The sequence below is a fragment of the Malaclemys terrapin genome, chromosome 14, assembly GCF_027887155.1.
Source record: "Malaclemys terrapin pileata isolate rMalTer1 chromosome 14, rMalTer1.hap1, whole genome shotgun sequence".
Classification (NCBI taxonomy): Eukaryota; Metazoa; Chordata; order Testudines; family Emydidae; genus Malaclemys; species Malaclemys terrapin.
This window is the reverse complement of record NC_071518.1, coordinates 35,935,305-35,953,893: the sequence shown is the minus strand read 5'-3', so window position 1 is coordinate 35,953,893 and position 18,589 is coordinate 35,935,305. Positions and strand designations below refer to the sequence as shown.

At 47.6% G+C, this 18,589-nt stretch overlaps 1 protein-coding gene across 2 annotated transcripts; it reads right to left on the bottom strand.

Annotated features, from left to right (window-relative positions):
• Positions 1-674: 674 nt before the first annotated feature.
• Positions 675-16,805, bottom strand: CETP (cholesteryl ester transfer protein). Of its 2 annotated transcripts, none has more exons than XM_054048902.1 (16): positions 16,620-16,805; positions 14,978-15,092; positions 13,284-13,418; positions 12,246-12,316; positions 9,920-10,007; positions 9,720-9,789; positions 9,126-9,186; positions 6,673-6,764; positions 5,454-5,633; positions 4,129-4,179; positions 3,264-3,431; positions 2,501-2,568; positions 2,331-2,373; positions 2,158-2,227; positions 1,096-1,181; positions 675-987 (listed from the first exon to the last, which is right to left on the bottom strand). In XM_054048902.1, the coding sequence occupies exons 1-16, from the start codon at positions 16,741-16,743 to the stop codon at positions 913-915; spliced, it is 1,497 nt and encodes a 498-aa protein (XP_053904877.1). In that variant the 5' UTR covers positions 16,744-16,805; the 3' UTR covers positions 675-912. The 2 variants fall into 2 exon arrangements, with proteins under 2 accessions (XP_053904877.1, XP_053904878.1); XM_054048903.1 differs by having other exon boundaries at positions 16,624-16,707.
• Between the last annotated feature and the right edge of the window lie 1,784 nt (positions 16,806-18,589).

The following is an 18,589-nucleotide window of genomic DNA, read 5'->3' as shown; positions in this document are numbered from 1 at the left end:
TAATGAAGTCTTGCAGTGACATGTGATCATGTCACCTGAACTGGAATCCATCTTTAACCTGGTGCTTTTCCAGTGAGGGGGGGTGGAAACCCAGAGAGACAAAGAGTTCCCGCCTTATGCAAAAGATATATAAAGGGGGGAAGAGAAGAGAGAGGGAGAGGAGCCATCATGAAGAATCCCCTAGCTACCACCTGAGCTGCAACAAGAGCTGTACCAGGGGAAAGGATTGTGCCCAGGCCTGGAAGATGTCCAGTCTGAGAAAAACTTACTGAAGCCTCTCTGAGGGTGAGATTATCTGTATTTGGTTTGATTAGGCATGGATTTGCGCATTTTATTTTATTTTGCTTGGTGACTTACTTTGTTCTGTCTGTTACTACTTTGAACCACTTAAATCCTACTGTCTGTATTTAATAAAATCACTTTTTATTTAGTAATTTACTCAGAGTATGTATTAATACCTGGGGGAGCAAACAACTGTGCATATCTCTCTATCAGTGTTATAGAGGGCGAACAATCTATGAGTTTGCCCTGCATAAGCTTTATGCAGGGTAAAACGGATTTATCTGGGTTTAGACCCCATTGGGAGTTGGGCATCTGAGTGCTAAAGACAAGCACGCTACTGCGAGCTGTTTTCAGGTAAACTTGCAGCTTTGGGACAAGTGATTCAGAGCCTGGGTCTGTGTCTGGAGCCAGACGGGAGTGTCTGGCTCAGCAAGACAGGGTGCTGGAGTCCTGAGCTGGCAGGGAAAACAGAAGCAGGGGTAGTCTTGGCACATTGGGTGGCAGCTCCCAAGGGGGTTTCTGTGATCCAACCCGTCACAGACCCCCAAAAAGGACATAATTTCATTGGGTCACATGCATTCTTTCTATTTGTACAGTCAATTCCAACACTCCTTTATGAATGGATTCCTTCTATAATGTTTTCTTAAGAAAATCTACAAGCAAATGATGTGGGAAGCCAAAGTCCAGCTGTATAATTAGGTATCCCTATAAAGAGAGAGAGAGAGAGAGACACGAGTTATACTAACTCACACCACATTTACAACAAGAAGCTTGCAGTGCTCTGTACATAGAAGTGGCTGTAAGTTTACTTACCTCCTTTGTGATGATCTCAGGATTTTTAATTTCAAATAGATTGAGTCCTTTGCTGTTCATCAGAGAAGTTAAAGCTGGCTCGATCCCTAGGAAATCAATAAAACCATCCAGTTATAGGCCCACTAATGGTGGTTTGCTAGTCCCTCAACAGTAAACGCATTTGGTGAGACTGTCTGATTGCATAGCAGAAGGGCAAACTTCCCAGGCTGGGTGTGGTACCTCTGAGACCCCATGAACTTCAATTGTCCCTATTTTCACACAATGGGCCTGTTTCCACAGTGCCGCTGCTTTTAAGCGCCAACGTTTGTGCAGTAAGCCTTGATCCTCTTTTCACAAGGGCCACTTTGCACTTGCACAAGGGGAGACAGTTTTTCATCTTGGTGAATAGGAAATGGATCCTACACGGGGATGAACATCAGTTGGCACCTTTGAAACACACCCACGCACCATGGAGCTTTTGACATGCTGGAAAACGGACAAATGAAACACACCAAAGTGTGATTTTTTTCGTGATTCTGATGAAAGTGCATCATGAATCAATCAGCGATACACTGAATCTAAGGGGAACTCAGTTTTGTGCCAGGTTTGTCAATGATGTGACTTTTTTCAAACCACTCTACTGGCCACTTTATTATTATTTAACCACATTAGTGCTGCCTCAGATACCGTACCAGGTACTGCCCCATGTACTGGGTCCATTGTCATTAGATGGAAGATTTTCCATAGAGACTAAAGGGGTTTAGAGCATCTCCCATGATGCACTACAGCCAGGGGCTCCCATGATGCACCACTTCTCTGCACCAAGAAGAGAAAGGGTGCATCGTGGTCAGTGTAATCCAACCTTAGAGGAAGCACCCAAACTACAACTCCCATGCAGCATTTCCAAATCAAAATATTTCAGATTTTTCACCAAAAAGTCAAAAATTTCCATGGAAAACAACTCATTTCTGAACAGCAACTATGGAACAATTAGAAACAACTTGCAGCCACTTCAAACGACAGTTCAAAAACACAACCGACGTTGCATGTTCTGCCAGAACTTTCTCCGGAGCATAAACTCACTTGAAATCACTTCTGGGATTCCCGCAACTGAGATGATTTTCTGCAGGAAGTGCCTAAGAGATCTGTCATCCTGAAAATCAAACACATTTACAGAAAAAGCAGCAACTGCAGAGATCTATAATGACCCCTAAGTTAGCAAGGTCTTCCCTGGAGATTAAATGCTCTCTACTTACCCCAGCTCTCTCCAAAGCACATTTAAAAACTTTAGGCTCTATCCTGTAGGAAAATATTAACCAAGAAAAGATAAAGTCAGTGAGAAGTATCTGAAAAAGCCTTCTTTCCTTGCAGTTAGCACAGGCAAGTTAAGAGACCAGTGCAATGCACAAGAGACACCGGTACCTACACAGAGTCAGCGAGATGCAAAACCAGTTTCTTTTCTACATACGCAGACTGGATTGTGACAGTGACTTCCTGTGAAGAGAAGGAGACAGTCACATGCTCTGTTTGGCTTCATCACCAGATTCATCAGAGGAAGAAAATCATGATCATTCCCTTTTGCCAGTTCAGCATGGTAAACTCCTGTTGAGTCCCTGGTTACTAGGAGCTCTGGAAATTGAAGCTCTGTGACTCGATTAGTGAGGTACGTGCCTGATAAGCATTATTTATTAAGCCTGTACTATATGGGTAGGCACACAGCACTGACCAAACACTTAGTCCCATCCCCGCATGCGCAGGGCTCTGGTGTAGTTCTGATAAAGCCAATGGAATTGCACATCAGAGATGTGTATGGCCCACAGAGTCAGCATTAAAATAACGCACTACTGAACACTTTTCCACAGGACTCTCTAGAAATAACGTCATGTTCCAGGTTTGCATGTGTGGATGGGGGTCAAGGAACACCCAAGCTATACTGGCTAGTGAGGACAAATCCCAAGAGACAGAGAGAACAGGGGAGCGGGTGTGAGAAACTAATAACTTTAGATAGCTATTTGTGTGCCCCTCCAGCCGTCATTTACTTTCCAAACAATGTCAATGTAGTGACCTAACTTTAAAGCTTTTATTGGTTGAGCACTAACAGCATTCGGGATGCAACGCAGAGCCTAGTGTGAGACATGGTCCCTGCCCCAAGGAATCTGCAACCTAGATTAACTGAATAAGAAACTGACCTTCTCAAAATATAACACCCCGGTGGGCTCTGCTCCTTGGGAAAAAATGCTGAGTTCCACGGCAACAGATGACTTCACAATTGTCCCTTCAGGCTGGAGGGTAATTTGGGGAGGGGTGAGACTCCAGACCTTAGCCAGCGAGTCATTATAAGAAGTGCCTTGAAAAATCTGTAGGACATAAGGGGGACAGGATACGTGCTCAAGACGTTTCTGAGGTGCATGGTACTTGATTTCTTAATTTATGAGGCGCACGCAACACACTGCATCCCTCTTATGGCCTCAGGTTCTTCTCACTGCCCCCCGCCCCAACCAGTCCCAGTAATTGAGTTATTTGGGCATAAGCTTTCGTGGGTAAAAAGCTTATGCCCAAATAAATCTGTTAGTCTTTAAGGTGCCACCAGACTCCTTGTTGTTTTTGTAGATACAGACTAACACAGCTACCCCCTGATACTTGACAGTAATTGAGTTGGGACACTGGGGGAACTACCCAGGGATGGGGGTTGGAGAAATCCACTCCCTCCCACCCAGCTCTACAGATGCTACTGCAGCCCAAGGGGCAAAGAAGCCGCAGCATCCCTTGCCCCCAGAATCCTAGAGATGGTGGGGAGGGGGAAGGACCCAAGATGCTGCGTCGTTGCAAATCACCCAGCCCCAATCTGAAAGAGCCACTGTGTTCCAGCCTGGCCCCCCTCCCCCCGTGGTTCCGTGTGGCAGGGGCAGACGTTGACCTTTGGTTGGGTCGTCGCCTTCCAGCTCAGGAAGGGCGTTCCTTATGTGTTTATTCACTTTACTATTTTATATTCCATTTAAAGAAACAACATTGCCACAGTCCATAAAGTTAGCTCTGAACTGGCTCCCTGGTTACCTCTTGCACAATCCCTTGGTGAGCCTCCGTGTCTTCCATTTCAAACATCTCCTTAAAGGAACAACAACAATGAAATTATGAGTTGGTTTGAGCACAATGTGTTCCCAACGTGTCACCGGAGCTGGGGGGACCAAAGAGTGCCCATAGGTTGAGGGCAACTCCCAAGGAATTCTCAAATGTGGCTGAATTAATATGGAACAAGAGGGGCAGCCCCTGGAGACCACAGGGCAATGGTCTATCTTGAACCAACCAACCACAGGAACAATGTGTGGCTGGAGATCTTTGCTACCACTGACCCCAGGCTCTGGTTTTGCTCTCATTAAAAGTAGGATAAATTACAATACATTGTTCCCCACATCAGCAAATTGTTCTGTCAGCTCCTTCTCCTACCCCTGTCTCTCTGTCCGTGCTTTTTCACTCTAGCCGCTGCAGGTTTCACCCACTGGATTTTCCCTCTTCATCACTGTCGTTCTCCTAAGCAGAGCCCAAGCCCAGTACCAATTCTAAGCTGCAATAAACCAAGTGCTCTTGTCTACTCAGAACTAAGCTTGGTGCAAACTGGTATTTCAGATCTTGTAACACCTTCTCTTCTGCAGTACTGCTGGGAAAACAAGACCCACAGCGTTTTGTTTTCTGAGGATTTCTTTTTTCTGTCGTAAGATGTGGTTATAGCCAATAAAGTGACTCCGTGTAAGACATTGTGAGGTTGCAGATTTCCTTTTCTCCCAATGATCCCACAGCATATTTTGCTTAGTTTACAACTCAAAAGATTAATTTTCTATCTGCCAGCATAACCCACTCAGTGTGGGCACTCTGTCACCCACAGCCAGCGGCTGATGCTGCTGATACAGCCTTGGATAACAGCTGAGACTTTTAGCTCCTGAGTTCTCACGTTCGATCACCACTGCTGACAACCCTCCCATAGGACCAGTGTTACACCTGCACCACAGACTTACCCCCAGGATCTGAAAATCCGGCTAGGATTCCGCAATCCAGAAAATAAGCTGAGTGTGTTCTTACCATGAAACAAAATAGAATCCACTTCGCTTTCCCATAGCTCTTTGGGGTCTGCAGGGGATAGGACTCATCAACCAACACACAGGGAGCAGGTATGGACATCTAAGAAGGTGCCACTTTTCTGACCATGATCACACTGTAGGCTGCATCTCACTATACGTTCCCTTCTTCTTTTGGAACCAGATTGCACAGCAAATGAATGCTCTGAGAATTTTTACTTTCTCCCCAACGTGGGGGCGGGGCCGGGGAAGGGCTTCAAAATACTATTTGAGTGAGAGAAAAAGTTAAAATAACTCTGTAATAGTTACCCTTAACTCTTCCCCTGTGATCGTTAACACCAGACGTTCATCCAGGAAAGCTGCCATGGCCAGAGAGTTCAGGACCTGGTCTGAAAACCAGAAATATAGCATCCTGGACTCGGAGAGCAGAGATGGAGCAAACATGGAGTCATTGAAGACGACTGAATAGTTCTTGTACAAAAGCAGACCCTTCAAATGAAAGAGAATGCATTGCTGGTAACCACCAATTAGCCAGCTGTCCTCACCTGGCCACGTCACGCTTGGTCTGCGACGCAAAGGGCTAGTTGTGTTTATTAAAGCCAGACAGGATAAGCTAAGCCAGACACAGATGGAAGACGGTGTCTATACAGCCTGGGCAAGATGCTCAGCTACCCCCAATACGTGCAGGGTGTAGTCAGGGTGGATTGCTAATCCCAAAGGGGCATGGTGGAGGAAAGAAGCCAGTTGCAGCTCTCTGATTTTAGGGATGAGTCTAGGCTGGCCCCGTCCCCAGCATAGATGAGAGAGACCAAGGACCATTCTAAATCACAGCCACAAGGGACTGTTATGCCAGGGAGGGACTATGAGAACTCAATAATGCTTCAGCCACACCCCACTAGCCATCCTATGTGGGAGACTCACCCACACCCTGGGGGAGTCCTCGAGAGATCAATTAAGGTGGTGCTGGCTGGGGGGGGAGGAACGCAGAGAATCCGGCCCCTGTATGTGCAGAGTTTACCGAAGACCTTTCTAATTCCTGAGGGTTTGAGTTGCTTGAACTGAACCTGAGCGTCAGTTTGTATTTCCCTTGTTAACAGCGTTCCAAGTAAGGACAGGAGAGAGCCAGCCCGGATCAAATAAGAGCCGGTCTGCAAACCTTTCCATCACTCGCATTCTAAAAGACTAGTCCCGGAAAAAAGAATACTCTGTCCTTCTAGAACGCCTTTAATCTGGGGCTCTTACAACTCACTGCACCCTGGGAAGTAGGGATTTATTATCCCTATTTCATAGGTGGGGAAACTGAGGCAAAGAGTCATTAAGTGACTTCAATTATATAATAAATCAGAAGCAGAACCAGCAGGAGAGCCCTGGAGTCTTCCTTCCTTAACCCTTGCTCTAATGGTTAGACATCTCTGCCTTCTAGCCATCTCCACTCCAAGCATGGGACAGAGCAGAGAACTGGGAAGAAATTAGTATGAAATGCCCCCACCCTCATTTGCCCCCACTCCCCCCCCAAAAAATACTTTACCTTATGATGCGATTCCATGTAGTTTGCTTTTATTACTGGAAATGATGCCAGTGAAATATCTACTCCGATAGCCCCATCCTGGAGGAAATTTGCTGCAGAAAAAAAATAAAAAACGCTCGTTTTACTGACTGTGCAATTTCACATGATCGAGGCCAGAATTTACGAAGTCCATTTCGAACACTAACAGATTAACTCCTGCAGACTAGAGGAAGATAATATAGCACAGCACCAGGAGTCAGGACACCTGGGTTCTATTACTATCTCTGCCATGGACCTTCTGTGCCTCAGTTTCCCCACTTGTAAAACAGGACTAATAATTCTCAATCCTTGCATTCCAAGGTGATGGGTGCAATAGAAAAACCGTAGAGAGATGTATCAGAGGGGTAGCCACGTTAGTCTGGATCTGTAAAAAGCAACAAAGAGCCCTGTGGCACCTTATAGACTAACAGAAGTATTGGAGCATAAGCTTTCATGGGTGAATACCCACTTATGGCTTCAGCCTCTCAGGCCTCATACTTTAATTTAAGGTCACTCGCTATCTAACTAATCTAATAAATATTATTTATCCAGCCCTGTGGTGCCTGAGCATGTAGGCCAACCAGGAAGGGGGGGATTTTCAAGCACATTTACATGACTTAGGAGCACAAGTTCTATTGAGTATTTTTTCCCCCTTGGCAAATATTTTCCTACAGGACGGCGCCTTTAGCTTTTAAACCTGCAGGGAGCTCTGGTCAATATTTCATCTTAAGGGAGGAGCCCCTGGCAAACCGGGATGTCATTTTCAATGGCTGCAATGAACATTTCATTTGTCAATTTCTGTTTGGTTCTCAGAATGACAAATCTCCAAGGCGCTTTCTGGTGCCGGAACCCCAGAAGTGATTTCAAGCGAGGGCAGTCTGGGGGGGAACGTTCTGATGGTGATGCCCACACACGTGACATCAGTTCAGTGTACAGACAGCTGTTAGCTGGTTCCTACGGCTTTGCTGATGCCGTTCCACCGCTGCTCTCGTGGCACTGCCGTTAAGTGCCAGCGTTGAATGGCAATGTTGGCACTTGAAAGAAGATGTAGCAAGTCCATGGGGCAGGACCTGGTTCAGTATCTGAGGCAGCATTCAAGTGGCCCAGTACTAGCACTGGCCAGTAGAACGGTGCAAAAAGAATCCCACTATTGACAACACTGGCACAAAATTCAGTTTTCCTCACATTCAGCAAATCACTGAGTCACGACGCCCTGACTTTTTTCATTTGACTCCCCGCCCACAAAAATCACACTTGGTGTGTTTCCAGACATGTCAAAAGCTGGAGTGTGTTTCAGAGGCACCAATCCTGTTTGTCTCCACGCGTGACTCGTCGTCCTATTCACCAACGTGAGAAACTGTCGGCTTTTCTCATGCAAAATGGCCCTGGTGAAGAGAGGAGCAAGGTCTGCTGGGCAAATCCTGGTTCTTAAAGAACCGTGTCATTGGCGTGGGGCTCGTTGTGTGAAAACAGGGACAACTGAGGAGAGGCGCATGCTGGGCCCAGGTTCCTGGGATCTTCGAGGCACCACACAGCCTGGAAAGCTTGCCCTTCTGCCTGCAGCCTGAGAGGTCACTTCTGGGGAAGTGACGTAGGTGAACGGACCCTACTGACTTCCACTGGGGTTTGTGCCCTGAAAAAAAACTCCAGCCCCAAGACTCACGCAGGCACTTCTAATGAAATCTTACTTACCCGACGGACTTGAGCGTCTCTTTGGAATCTGTACAACACTCTCTCCTCCTGTTTTAACTCAGAGCAGATCACCACTGTAGACCTGCCCAAGTTAGCTTTGATCTAGCTAACTCGGGGTACTACCTGCCTGAAGGCCAGGTCTACACTCAGACGTTAGGTCACCCCAGCTACATTGCTCAGGGGTGTGAAAAAAACACACACACCCCCAAGCAACACCGTTAAGCCGACCCACCCAATGCTAGGTGGGTGGAATCATTCCTCCATCAACCTAGCTACCACTTCTCAGGGAGGTGGATTAACTCCAGCGAGGGGAGAAGCTCTCACGTCACTGTAGTAAGTATCTAAACCAAAGTGCCACCACGCCTCTGTAGCTTTCCAAGTGTAGACGAGCTCTGAGTAATGGCCAGGGGCCAGGACTGGCTTGCACAGCCCACACTGAACTCCTAGCTGGATAAAAGCTAGATTGAGTATATCCAGCCCACACCAGCGGAAGTCCCACCCCATGACTGCAGGGTAGATGGACCCTCACTCTCCAGCCTGCGAAGTTTCTTTCCTCCACCCCCCACCGCACAGGGAGGGATTCTGATTAGTGGTTTTGGGTGCGGCTTCCTCGACCGCGGCCATGTCTCGATCCCCATTTCGCAGGGACAGGGTCATTGTCTCCTTTGGGTCTGGCCCAGCCTTAGTGGATTGCGTCTAAGAAAGGAGGAAGACAGGGAAGAGAAACTGGGCAGAACACTTACCTGCTCTGTCCTGTATAAAATCTGCCAGCAGCTGAGCCAGCGAGTTAATTTCTTTACACACCTACAAGAGGAAAGGAAAGCAATTGAATACATTGGTGTGGGCCAAAAAAACCCTGGTGTTGCCATGTGTCCAAATCCAAGTCTTGCAGCCTCCACACTGGTGTAACTCCACTGGAGTCACTCCTGATTTACACTGCTGGGAGATTAACATCAGCCTCCTGCTTCTCAAGCGTCTGACGTTACCCTCTCTTTGGATACCAGCACTAAGAGGTTACTGCTAAGCAAGGCAGGACGCTCCATGCCCGTCAGCTTGTTGCCAAAACTCTGCTGTCCCAGGATACCAGGGTCTAGAATTGGGACTCAACCCTATATTCCTGGCAGCACAGGGCCAGAGTACTCCACTTAGACACCAGACCAGCCTCCAAGTTTCACTGGGACTCCTCATAGTGCATAAAGTTAAGTAGGGTGGCTACATCTTTGCAGGATCAGGCCCTTCATTATTATGATGTACCAATGCCAGAGGCTTATAGGGCACTTTGTGGACATAAGACACAGCCTTTGCTCTTCTGTCATCTAGTCGTTTGTGTTTCTTACCTGGCCTTTTAGAACGAGCTTCAAGGTGAATGAGATGAAGTCTGTGAAGAGCTGCTTCAGCCACCCTGGCCTGCAGAGAAGAAAGATCGTTACAGAAATGTGGGGGGCGCCCAATGGGCTCGAAAGCCCGCGGGGACAGTAGCGATGGGCCGAGCAAGCTGCCATGTGCACAAGGATGCATTGTTTGAAGAAGAACTCACTGTTTGTCTCCCTGGAGATGGAGCGTCAGCTTATAGAACGTCAGGTAACAATCCGAGGTATCGGCCGCCACCCGGCCCTTTGCACACGCTGCACAGCACAAAAAACAAACATGGATTATAAACCCCGTGCAACTGACAGGAAACTGGGAAGCGAAATAAACAGGGCACCTGGGCTAGCTGGAGTGAGTACAGGACAGAACAGGGGAATCAGAGACCCCGGGTGACTAGAGGGAAATGGCTCTTTTAACTGCACCATACTGAGGAGTGGAAGAACTTAGGGTCTGAGGCTACGAAGGGGCAAACACTGCATGTGTACCAAGCTCAGTAGGTTTACGGGGGACTTATTTGGGGTTAAGACAGGGAGGTGGGAACCAGGAAATGAGAGTGCTGGGGTCAAATTTTCAAAACCATCCCAGGCCCAGGGGGATTTTCAAAGGTATTTCGGAGGCATTGCTCTGCTCAGGGCTGCAATCCCGAGCTGGCTTCACAACCTGAGTCTCATTTTCCAGAGGGAACAAAGCCACTTAGGAGTCTGAGGTCTACACCTAAAAGTTGGGTCAACCTAGCTACGTTGCTCCAGTGTATGAAAAATTCACGCCCCTAGTTAAGCCGATCTGAGCCCTGGTGTAGACACTGCTAGATCAACAGAAGAATTCTTCTGTCAGTCAAGCTATTGCCTCTCCCGTGGATGGATTAACAACAGGAGAACCCCTCCCATCACCAGAGCAAGTGGCTACACTACAGGAATGGAGCAGAAGCGCTGTAGCTACACTGCTGTAGCGCTCACAGAGTAGATATCCCCAAAGTGTTATTAAAAGTCAATGGGATTTAGGCTCGTAAGTCACTTGGATGCTTTTGAAAATGTTACCCGTGTCTCAACTCTGCCCACTAACTCGTCTGTGATGCGGGCAAGTCACTTCATGTCTATGTGCCTGTTTGCCCCCCTGTACCATGGGGTGAATGCCTGCCCATCGCCAGGCAGTGCTTTGAGAGCTGGAGCATCTGGTTTCCTCTCCAAGAGAACTAGCAAATATAAACGACTCTGGCACTTTCTGCCAGGATCTCGCTCCTCTTGGACTTTAAAGCGACTCCCATGTAACATTATTGCGACCCCCATCCCAACCGAAAGAGGTGTTTCCTCCACCAGATGTTTTCTTCACGGAACACGATTTTTAAACATGCTTCTTCCCCCAGCCTCCCAGCCCAAACCAATGAACTTGGGGGAAAGGTTTGCAAATCGTTCCATGCAACGCTGGCTGCACTGCAGTTAGCTTGCAACCCACTGCATGCAAAAGGTTCCTGTCATTCCTCCGATGACAGAGCGACCAGCAGGCAGTTTCACCAAGAACTTCTGGGTTCTAGTTCTGCACTGACTAGCTGCAATATCTTGGTCAAGTTCCCTTCGCCCCGCTCTGCCTTGCTTTCCCTGTCGATTCATGACGTGCTGCAAGGGATAATCGGCTTAACATTTGGGCAGGGCTCTGCAAATATGACACACTGTTGTCACATGCTTCATGCTGTTATTGCACCCGAGGGTCTTTAGAGCAGTGAAGCCAAAGAAATAACCATCTCCCTCCCATCAGCAATAGATGGATCAGTTTGGTCTAATAGTGAGAGAATGCGGAAGCCAGCAAGGAATCTCTGGGATAAGCCATTGACTCATTTTGCATAAAGTCAGTCACTTTATATTATATATTATACAGCACTCAGAAACCCGCTATAGAACAGGAGCTCGCTGAAAACGAAGGGGCTCTTGTGAAGTTTTGCTTCCCTAGATCAAAACCCCCAACGGACGCAACTTTGTGCAACTCACTCCTGGGTTTGTGGGGTTTTTTGTTATCCTAAACTGCAAAACAGAGAAGAGGGCTGGTCTGTGGATAGAGCAATGGCCTTGGCCTCGAGATCCGACCCAATTCTCAGCTGTCCACCCATGTAAATCCACGTAGCTCCATAGAAACAATTGACACCAGCGGAGAACCTGTCCCTTTAATCTCTCTCTACCTCAGTTCCCCCTCTGTAAAATGGGATTCCTTTCTCCTATGTTGTGCCTGCCTTGCCTAGTTTAGACTGTTAGCTTCAAGTGCAGGGACTGCCTCTCGCTGCGTGTCTGTAACCACCCAACACAATGGGGCCTGGATCTCAGGTGGGGCCGCTCGCTCGCTGCTACTCTAATAGAGATAAGCAACAAAAGGGCCATGATAAGCGTCTCATAGCAAAAGCACATGGTACTGCATGGCAGGAGAGGTCACGCACGGTGCCTTGGGCTCAGTGAAGTTAACCCAGCTGGAGTTAAGGCGGCTGTATTCCAGACTGTGCCGCTACTTACTCAGTTTGGCGTTGATCTGGAGATCAAGTGAGGATTCAATTTCAAAATCAATGGAGTGGGTGAGTTTCACACTGTAAGAGAATGGAAAACACTCGGCAGCCGTATCCGTCATGGAACTAGAAGTCCAGTGCTGGCACATAGACCCCAATGGCGATAGGTGCCTTCTAAACACCTTGAAGACATTAGATTGACTATGTAAGACTAGCCCCATTTCTATCTTTATTAGCCATTTCCCCCTTGAATAAAGAGGGCAGGAAATTGCAACACTTTTTTTTAAAAAAACCATAACCCAGAATGTGTGTCCTTCCCTTGTATTCACTCCCTGGGTTTCTTTGCACTGCGAATTGCTAGTTGATGTCACATCAAGAATAGAACCACCACACTGATGAACTATTCAGAGCTCAGACCTGGCCCCCCTTGTCTGTGAAGCTCTCTCACCTCCCCCACCCTCCCTCCACCTGCTCGTTCTCATTGCCAGCTAGGTTTAAATGGATTCAGGTTGTTTTGAGAATCCTTTAGGAAAAGTCTGGGCTTCTTTACCTTAGAGAGGAGACAAATAAAGGGGACAGAATACACGTCTATACAGTAATGAGTGGGACAGACAAGGTAGGTTGGGGATTGTTGTTGTTCTTGTCTCTTAACACAAGATCAAGGGGACAGTCAATGAAATCAAAAGGAGGAACATTCAAAACCGGGAGAAAGAAATACTTTTGCACACGACACATAATTAGATGGTGGAACTCACTGCCACATGAAGCTGTTAGGGGTTAAAACTTAGCACAATTCCAAAAGGGATTGGAGATTTATCTGGATGTCAAGAATATCCAGTTATAATGAATAATGATAAAATAATAATAATGTTGGAAGAGATATTAAACTCTGAAGCACAATCACTAACTATTAGAGACCAGCATGTGGGGGCAGATTACTCCACATCTGTCCACTGTGGGCTTCTTCCTTCTGGCAGAGACATGCTACTGGATTAACTGGACCTGGGTTTGATCCAATCTGGCAGTTCCTGTGTTCCTACATACTTACAACCAAGCCCCGGTGTAGCCATAACTCAGGGTCCCTTTGAAGGATGCTGTCACGTTCTGAATTGCAATGTCTATGGCATCGTCTTCCTTAAAATCGACCTCACTGTTTTCTATGGACAAGTCGTTGATTTGTATCCTAAAGAAGAAAATGAAAAGGGTGGATACATTCAGAATGCCCGGCGTGACCTGAATGAGTCTCTTTTCTCCATTGGCGCTCTCTCGGTTATTGTTTCTTGCTAACCTTGTAATTGTACTGAACTCTGTACATTCGCTGGGACAATTTCTAGGAGAGACACTACATAAAGTTGTTTTGTTGCATTGCATTTCTTCTGGGTCGGGTGAGTAATAAAAAATAAGATAGTCTTGTATTCTTACAGTTGCTTTTGCTGAATTGTGTGACTGATCGATAGTAATAAGTTAACATAATAAAATGTAGCAGTTTTCATCCCAAAGTGGTTACACACTCAACACCTCACTATCAGCAGGAGTTGCTTTATCTGCCCCTGCAATGTGTAACCCATGCCCATGGATGGCCCTCTGGCACCCTCTGGTGGTGGCTGGGCCACAGTTAGCGATTGAGAAGCCTGATACACTGTTGGCTGATACATTTAGCTCAGTCAGTCAGTCCTACACAGCAACACGCCCCCAAAGTGCATCAGAGCCCAGGTCAGCTGCCTCAGGTTTGGGGCTGAAAACAGCATGTAGACGTTCGAGCGAGGGCTGGAACTTGAGATCCCCGCCAGGTTTCCGAGCCCTGGCTCCAGCCCAAGCCTGGATGTCTACATGGTTATTTTTTAGCCCTGCAGTGTGAGCCCGGATCAGCTGATCCACACTCTGAGACTTGCTGCTGTGGGTGGGTTTTGTTTGTTGCTTGCTTGCTCTATAGCTGTACCGTTAGAGGCCCAGGCTTTAAGACACAGAGGTGGCAGGGTCAATCCACCCCAGGACACAGCACTACACAAGTAGCTCCGTCTGCAGCAACTGTTTGACAGGGCGCACAGAAACACCGCACCCCCACGTAGCAAAGAATACTGCACCAATTCCAACAGCAGAGGACATTTAGGTGGGCAACCGTTAATTACTAGAGATGGGCCCAAAGCAGAAGCCCTGGCCCAACGTACTTTGGGAAAGTTCAGGGTCTCACGTGAACTGCATGACTTTGAGTCCGGGGACATGGGCAGTGCTTTGAAACCCATCTGTTCTCCATGTCCCCAGAGCAGACGTAGCCCGTGGTGCAGTCACTGACTTGCTACATGCAGATCTGCAGGCAGCGAACGCTGCGTGGGGGTTGGACAGGTGTTTAAACGGTGCCACAGGCAAATCAATGAGTTCAGTCACCCTCCTGAGACAGTTCAATCACCCAAACGTTCGGACACTTCCCCCATTCTCTTCGCTCTCCTCCAATGAGGTAAGTGAAACAGCCCACAAATAGCCTTGGTAGCTTGTTAGAGCTCGAGCTCTAAGTGACGTATCCGATGGCAGAGGCCAAGTTATGCTGGCCTCTGTTTTAATCAGGAAATACTTGCATGTGGAAAGGAGCAGAAGGGGACCTCGTTCTCCCAGCCATGATTTCAGACCAAGCATATTTGAATCTCCCTTCAAACCTTCTTCCCAGGCACATCCAGGGCCTTATTCATAGGCCTGCCGCATTTCGTGGCACAAAAGGGAGTTTAGAAAGCACCTGGTCGTACTTACTTTGTTAACCCATAGGCCACTTTGCCAAGAAACGTCATGGACTTTTCCCCACTGATATCCGGGTAGGTGGCATGTCTGAATGCTGCTTGAATTACCTGAGCTGTTTGCTGGTTCACTGCAAGCGGAACAAAGGGACAAGACAAATGATAAAGCACAATTCAGCTGCGTTTCAAAATCAGATCAGCGCCTCTCGTTAATAGCATTAAAAGTCGTACAGTTTTGCTTGGCACCTGGCATCCATCCGTGCAGGGATAAGCTCCCGTTAGCTTCATGGTAAAACACTGACTTAAGCGTGTTGCACAGGGGAAGGTCATAGGGATAGCACCTCCCTATGTCTGACCCGTGCTCCCAGGGCATCCAGCCCAGACTTCACGAGACGAGTTCATGAAGGGAGTTTAACGAGAGCTGTGATCCTCCCCATACAGCGCAAATCTGATCAACCGAGCTCAGAGCGATGGATCTCACTACTGAGTTCCAGTGCTTTGCTATAAGGTCATTCCCAACCACCAGAGACAACGCAAAAGGACAGAAGAGTTTCCACAACAGATGAGACCATTGGTCCATCATGTCTGGTTGTCCCACGACAGCATGGCCAAGATCATCTGATCCTTCCTCAGTGGCAGGTAACCAAACAGCCTAATGCACCTAGCCAGGTGTGCAGCTCTGCACGAGGATAAACAATCGTTCCTGACTCTTGCAGTTGATCTCGGTATACCCTGGAGAATGAGATGAAATTACTAGGGTCATGATCATGGTCTGCACAGCTACAAAATGTTAACAGCAGCCATAACATTACCCCTCCCCTTTCAAATTCTAGCCACAGGGTGTCTCTCAGGCAGAATTTAAATGGCATAAAGTACTATTTCCTTCTAAATACACCAGCCATCAAGTTCATCATCTGTCTTCTTATGCTTGTATTATGGAACAGGAAACCAAGAATAGATTGATCAGTTTTCACTCTCCCCTTCATTACTAAGGCTGGAGTATTTAAAATTAAGTACTAGCGCCTTTCATCTGAGGATCTCAAACCCCTAATGCAGCAGAGAAACATTGCTTCCCCCACTGAGAAACCGAGGCACAGAGACATTAGGTGATTTGCCTTTGGTGCATGGCAGAGCTGGGAATCAAACACAGGTCACCTGACTCTCATGCTACTGCTTTAACCACTAGACCATGCGTCCCCACATCAATTACTGTCACTAATGTGGTTTTTTAAAAAGGTCTGGATAATTTCATGGCCCCCCAACAACAGCTGTAGCTATGAAAACTAAGTTTATGATGGTCATTAAATGGTAATGACAAATAAATCTATTGTTTCAGGGCATGAACTGGTCATCAGAGCGGTCAGGAAGGAATTTGTTCCTGAAGTACAGCATCGCACCATTGATTCTGAAGCATCAGTCATTGGCTAATGCAAGAGGCTACAGCTGCCTCATTGGACCAGCAGTCTGATACAGCCTAGCACGTCTCATTTCAATGGGATACTTAATAGTGTGGTCCCACAGGCTGATTGCAAAGGCTTAACTATAAATACTAGTTGGGGAAATAGGGACGGAGAAGGACTGATGTCCTCATAGCCGTCTGCTGGGCCCGCCGCCTGCCTTCCCTGGGGGGAATATAGCCCAATAAAGCAGAGACTTACGCACTAATGCCGCTGGCTTGGTCATTCTGCAGACGATCCCGGTGAGGTTCAAGGACGACTCCTCAAACGTACAAGCCACTGCCGTGCTGATAAGCGCTAGCGGGATCACAAAGAGCCCGGCCATCGTTCTCTAGGCGGAAGATCCCAAGGACTGGCTGACCGAGTCCCTGCTGCAGCGCCAGCTCCTTTCCCATCCCAAACAGAGCTCTTTCTAGACAGGACATGAGCCACTTCCCTTACTTATCCAAGTCATCACACATTTCCTGATCTTCCTATGGCTTCCTTAACCCTTGCAGAGCCACCGCTCTGCCTTCAGCCCGGTTTAGATAGGCCGGCTTCTTTCCCCAAGACTGCTGTAAATCCGGAATAACACCCCTGCAGCCAATGGAGTTATGGTGGCATGAGACCTTGATCAGCCCCGTGGACAGGCATTCAGGGGGACAGTTTAGAAGTTTACCCATCACCCCTTTACAGTTTGATCTCTTTAGAAGAGAGAGAATCCTTATTTTTCAGTTATGAGCTGGCTTTGTCCTCTGGTAGCACCTTCCATCCAAAGCGCTTTTCAAAAAGTACCATCTGGATTCAGAAGGCCTCCCCTTCACCAGTGCCCCCTGTCCCATCACCCCCTTCACATCACATGTTGCATTTATGCTGGAATGTGGTTTGTTTATACTCTTCATGGGAGGCAGCATTCTGTGGACGATTGAATAAAAGTCTTGAATCTGAGCATTCATATAGTGAATTGAATTGAGCTCCTATTACCCCCCGCCACTCCCGTCCCGATTTTTCACACGTGCTGTCTGGTCACCTATGCTACTGAATTTGAGCTCCAGCTCTGTCGATGACTCGCTGCGTGGCTTGGGTCTCTTCATGCCCCTGTGTTCCCAGCTCTAGAACGGGGATGATAATCGGTCGCCGGCATTGGGAGGATTAGCACAACAGCTAGGGTGACCAGACAGTGAGTCTGAAAAATCAGGATGGGGGGGTAATAGGAGCCTATATAAGAAAAAGACCCAAAAATCGGGACTGTCCCTATAAAATCGGGACATCTGGTCACCCTAACAACAGCTCAGATTAACCACAACAATAACAGAGAGAGGTGAGCTACAGGTCCGAGCACAGGACTGGGAGCCAAGCACTCCTGAGCTCTATTCACTGGCTGGGACAGTGACTTGGGGTAAGTTACTGAGGCCAAAAGTTTTTGGATTTAGGTGCCGAAAGCCAGGGACCTAAGTCCATGTGGCATATGTCTGTAACATACACACACCTACAGGAATGACTTCACTTAGCACACAATAGTGTGCTATGTAGCACGCAGTGCAGTGAAAGACGTTTTGTCCCAGTGACACAGCAGGAGTCAATGTCATTACCATGGTTAGAACTTAGTATGCCTAATGGGGAGACGAGGGGGTCAGTTTCACTTCTCTTCCCAAAAGGCAGATCTCTCACGCTTCTGGTGCTAACCTTTTGAATCCTGATCCGTTTGATCGGTCAGGATTTTCCTTGCTGGAGTTTGTAAATGGAACAGAATTTCCTTTGGGGAATTCCTGTGTCTCGGATGTCAAAGGTGGTGCGGCCCAAAGGGAATCCAGTCTGATTGTTTTTCTGTAAAGATATCCTGAGTTGGAAAAGTGAATAGCCTCTGGTGCGGAGGTATTCGCGGTCATTGACCTGCAAAGGGAAACTAAGGTCAGAGAAGACTGCAGACATTCAATGTTAAGGAAAGTTGTGCTGGGTTCCTGGAATGCCCGGCTAGCTAGGACCTCACATTCTTACTAACGGTGGGGTTGCATTGTACTTGCTCTCATGACTGGCGTGCTAATCAGAACTGTCTCCCTCAGCAGAGGGAAGCGATGGCCATAGACATCGCAGCACACCGCTGTGTGAAAAAGCCGTCCCACTGGAGCTGTGCGGTGGGATGCTGGAAGTGCTAAGACACCAGGGTGAGGAGAGGAGCCCAGACCACCCAC

Bases quoted from the DNA above. Each gene is read 5' to 3' on its own strand.
- CETP (XM_054048902.1), bottom strand. From the start codon at position 16,743: ATGGCCGGGCTCTTTGTGATCCCGCTAGCGCTTATCAGCACGGCAGTG. The intron at 4,180-5,453 runs GTAACTATTACA...TGTTCCTTTAAG, and splicing joins TCACAGGGGAAGAGTTAAGG to GAGATGTTTGAAATGGAAGA. The intron at 3,432-4,128 runs GTAACCAGGGAG...TATGTCCTACAG, and splicing joins ACCAAGGGATTGTGCAAGAG to ATTTTTCAAGGCACTTCTTA.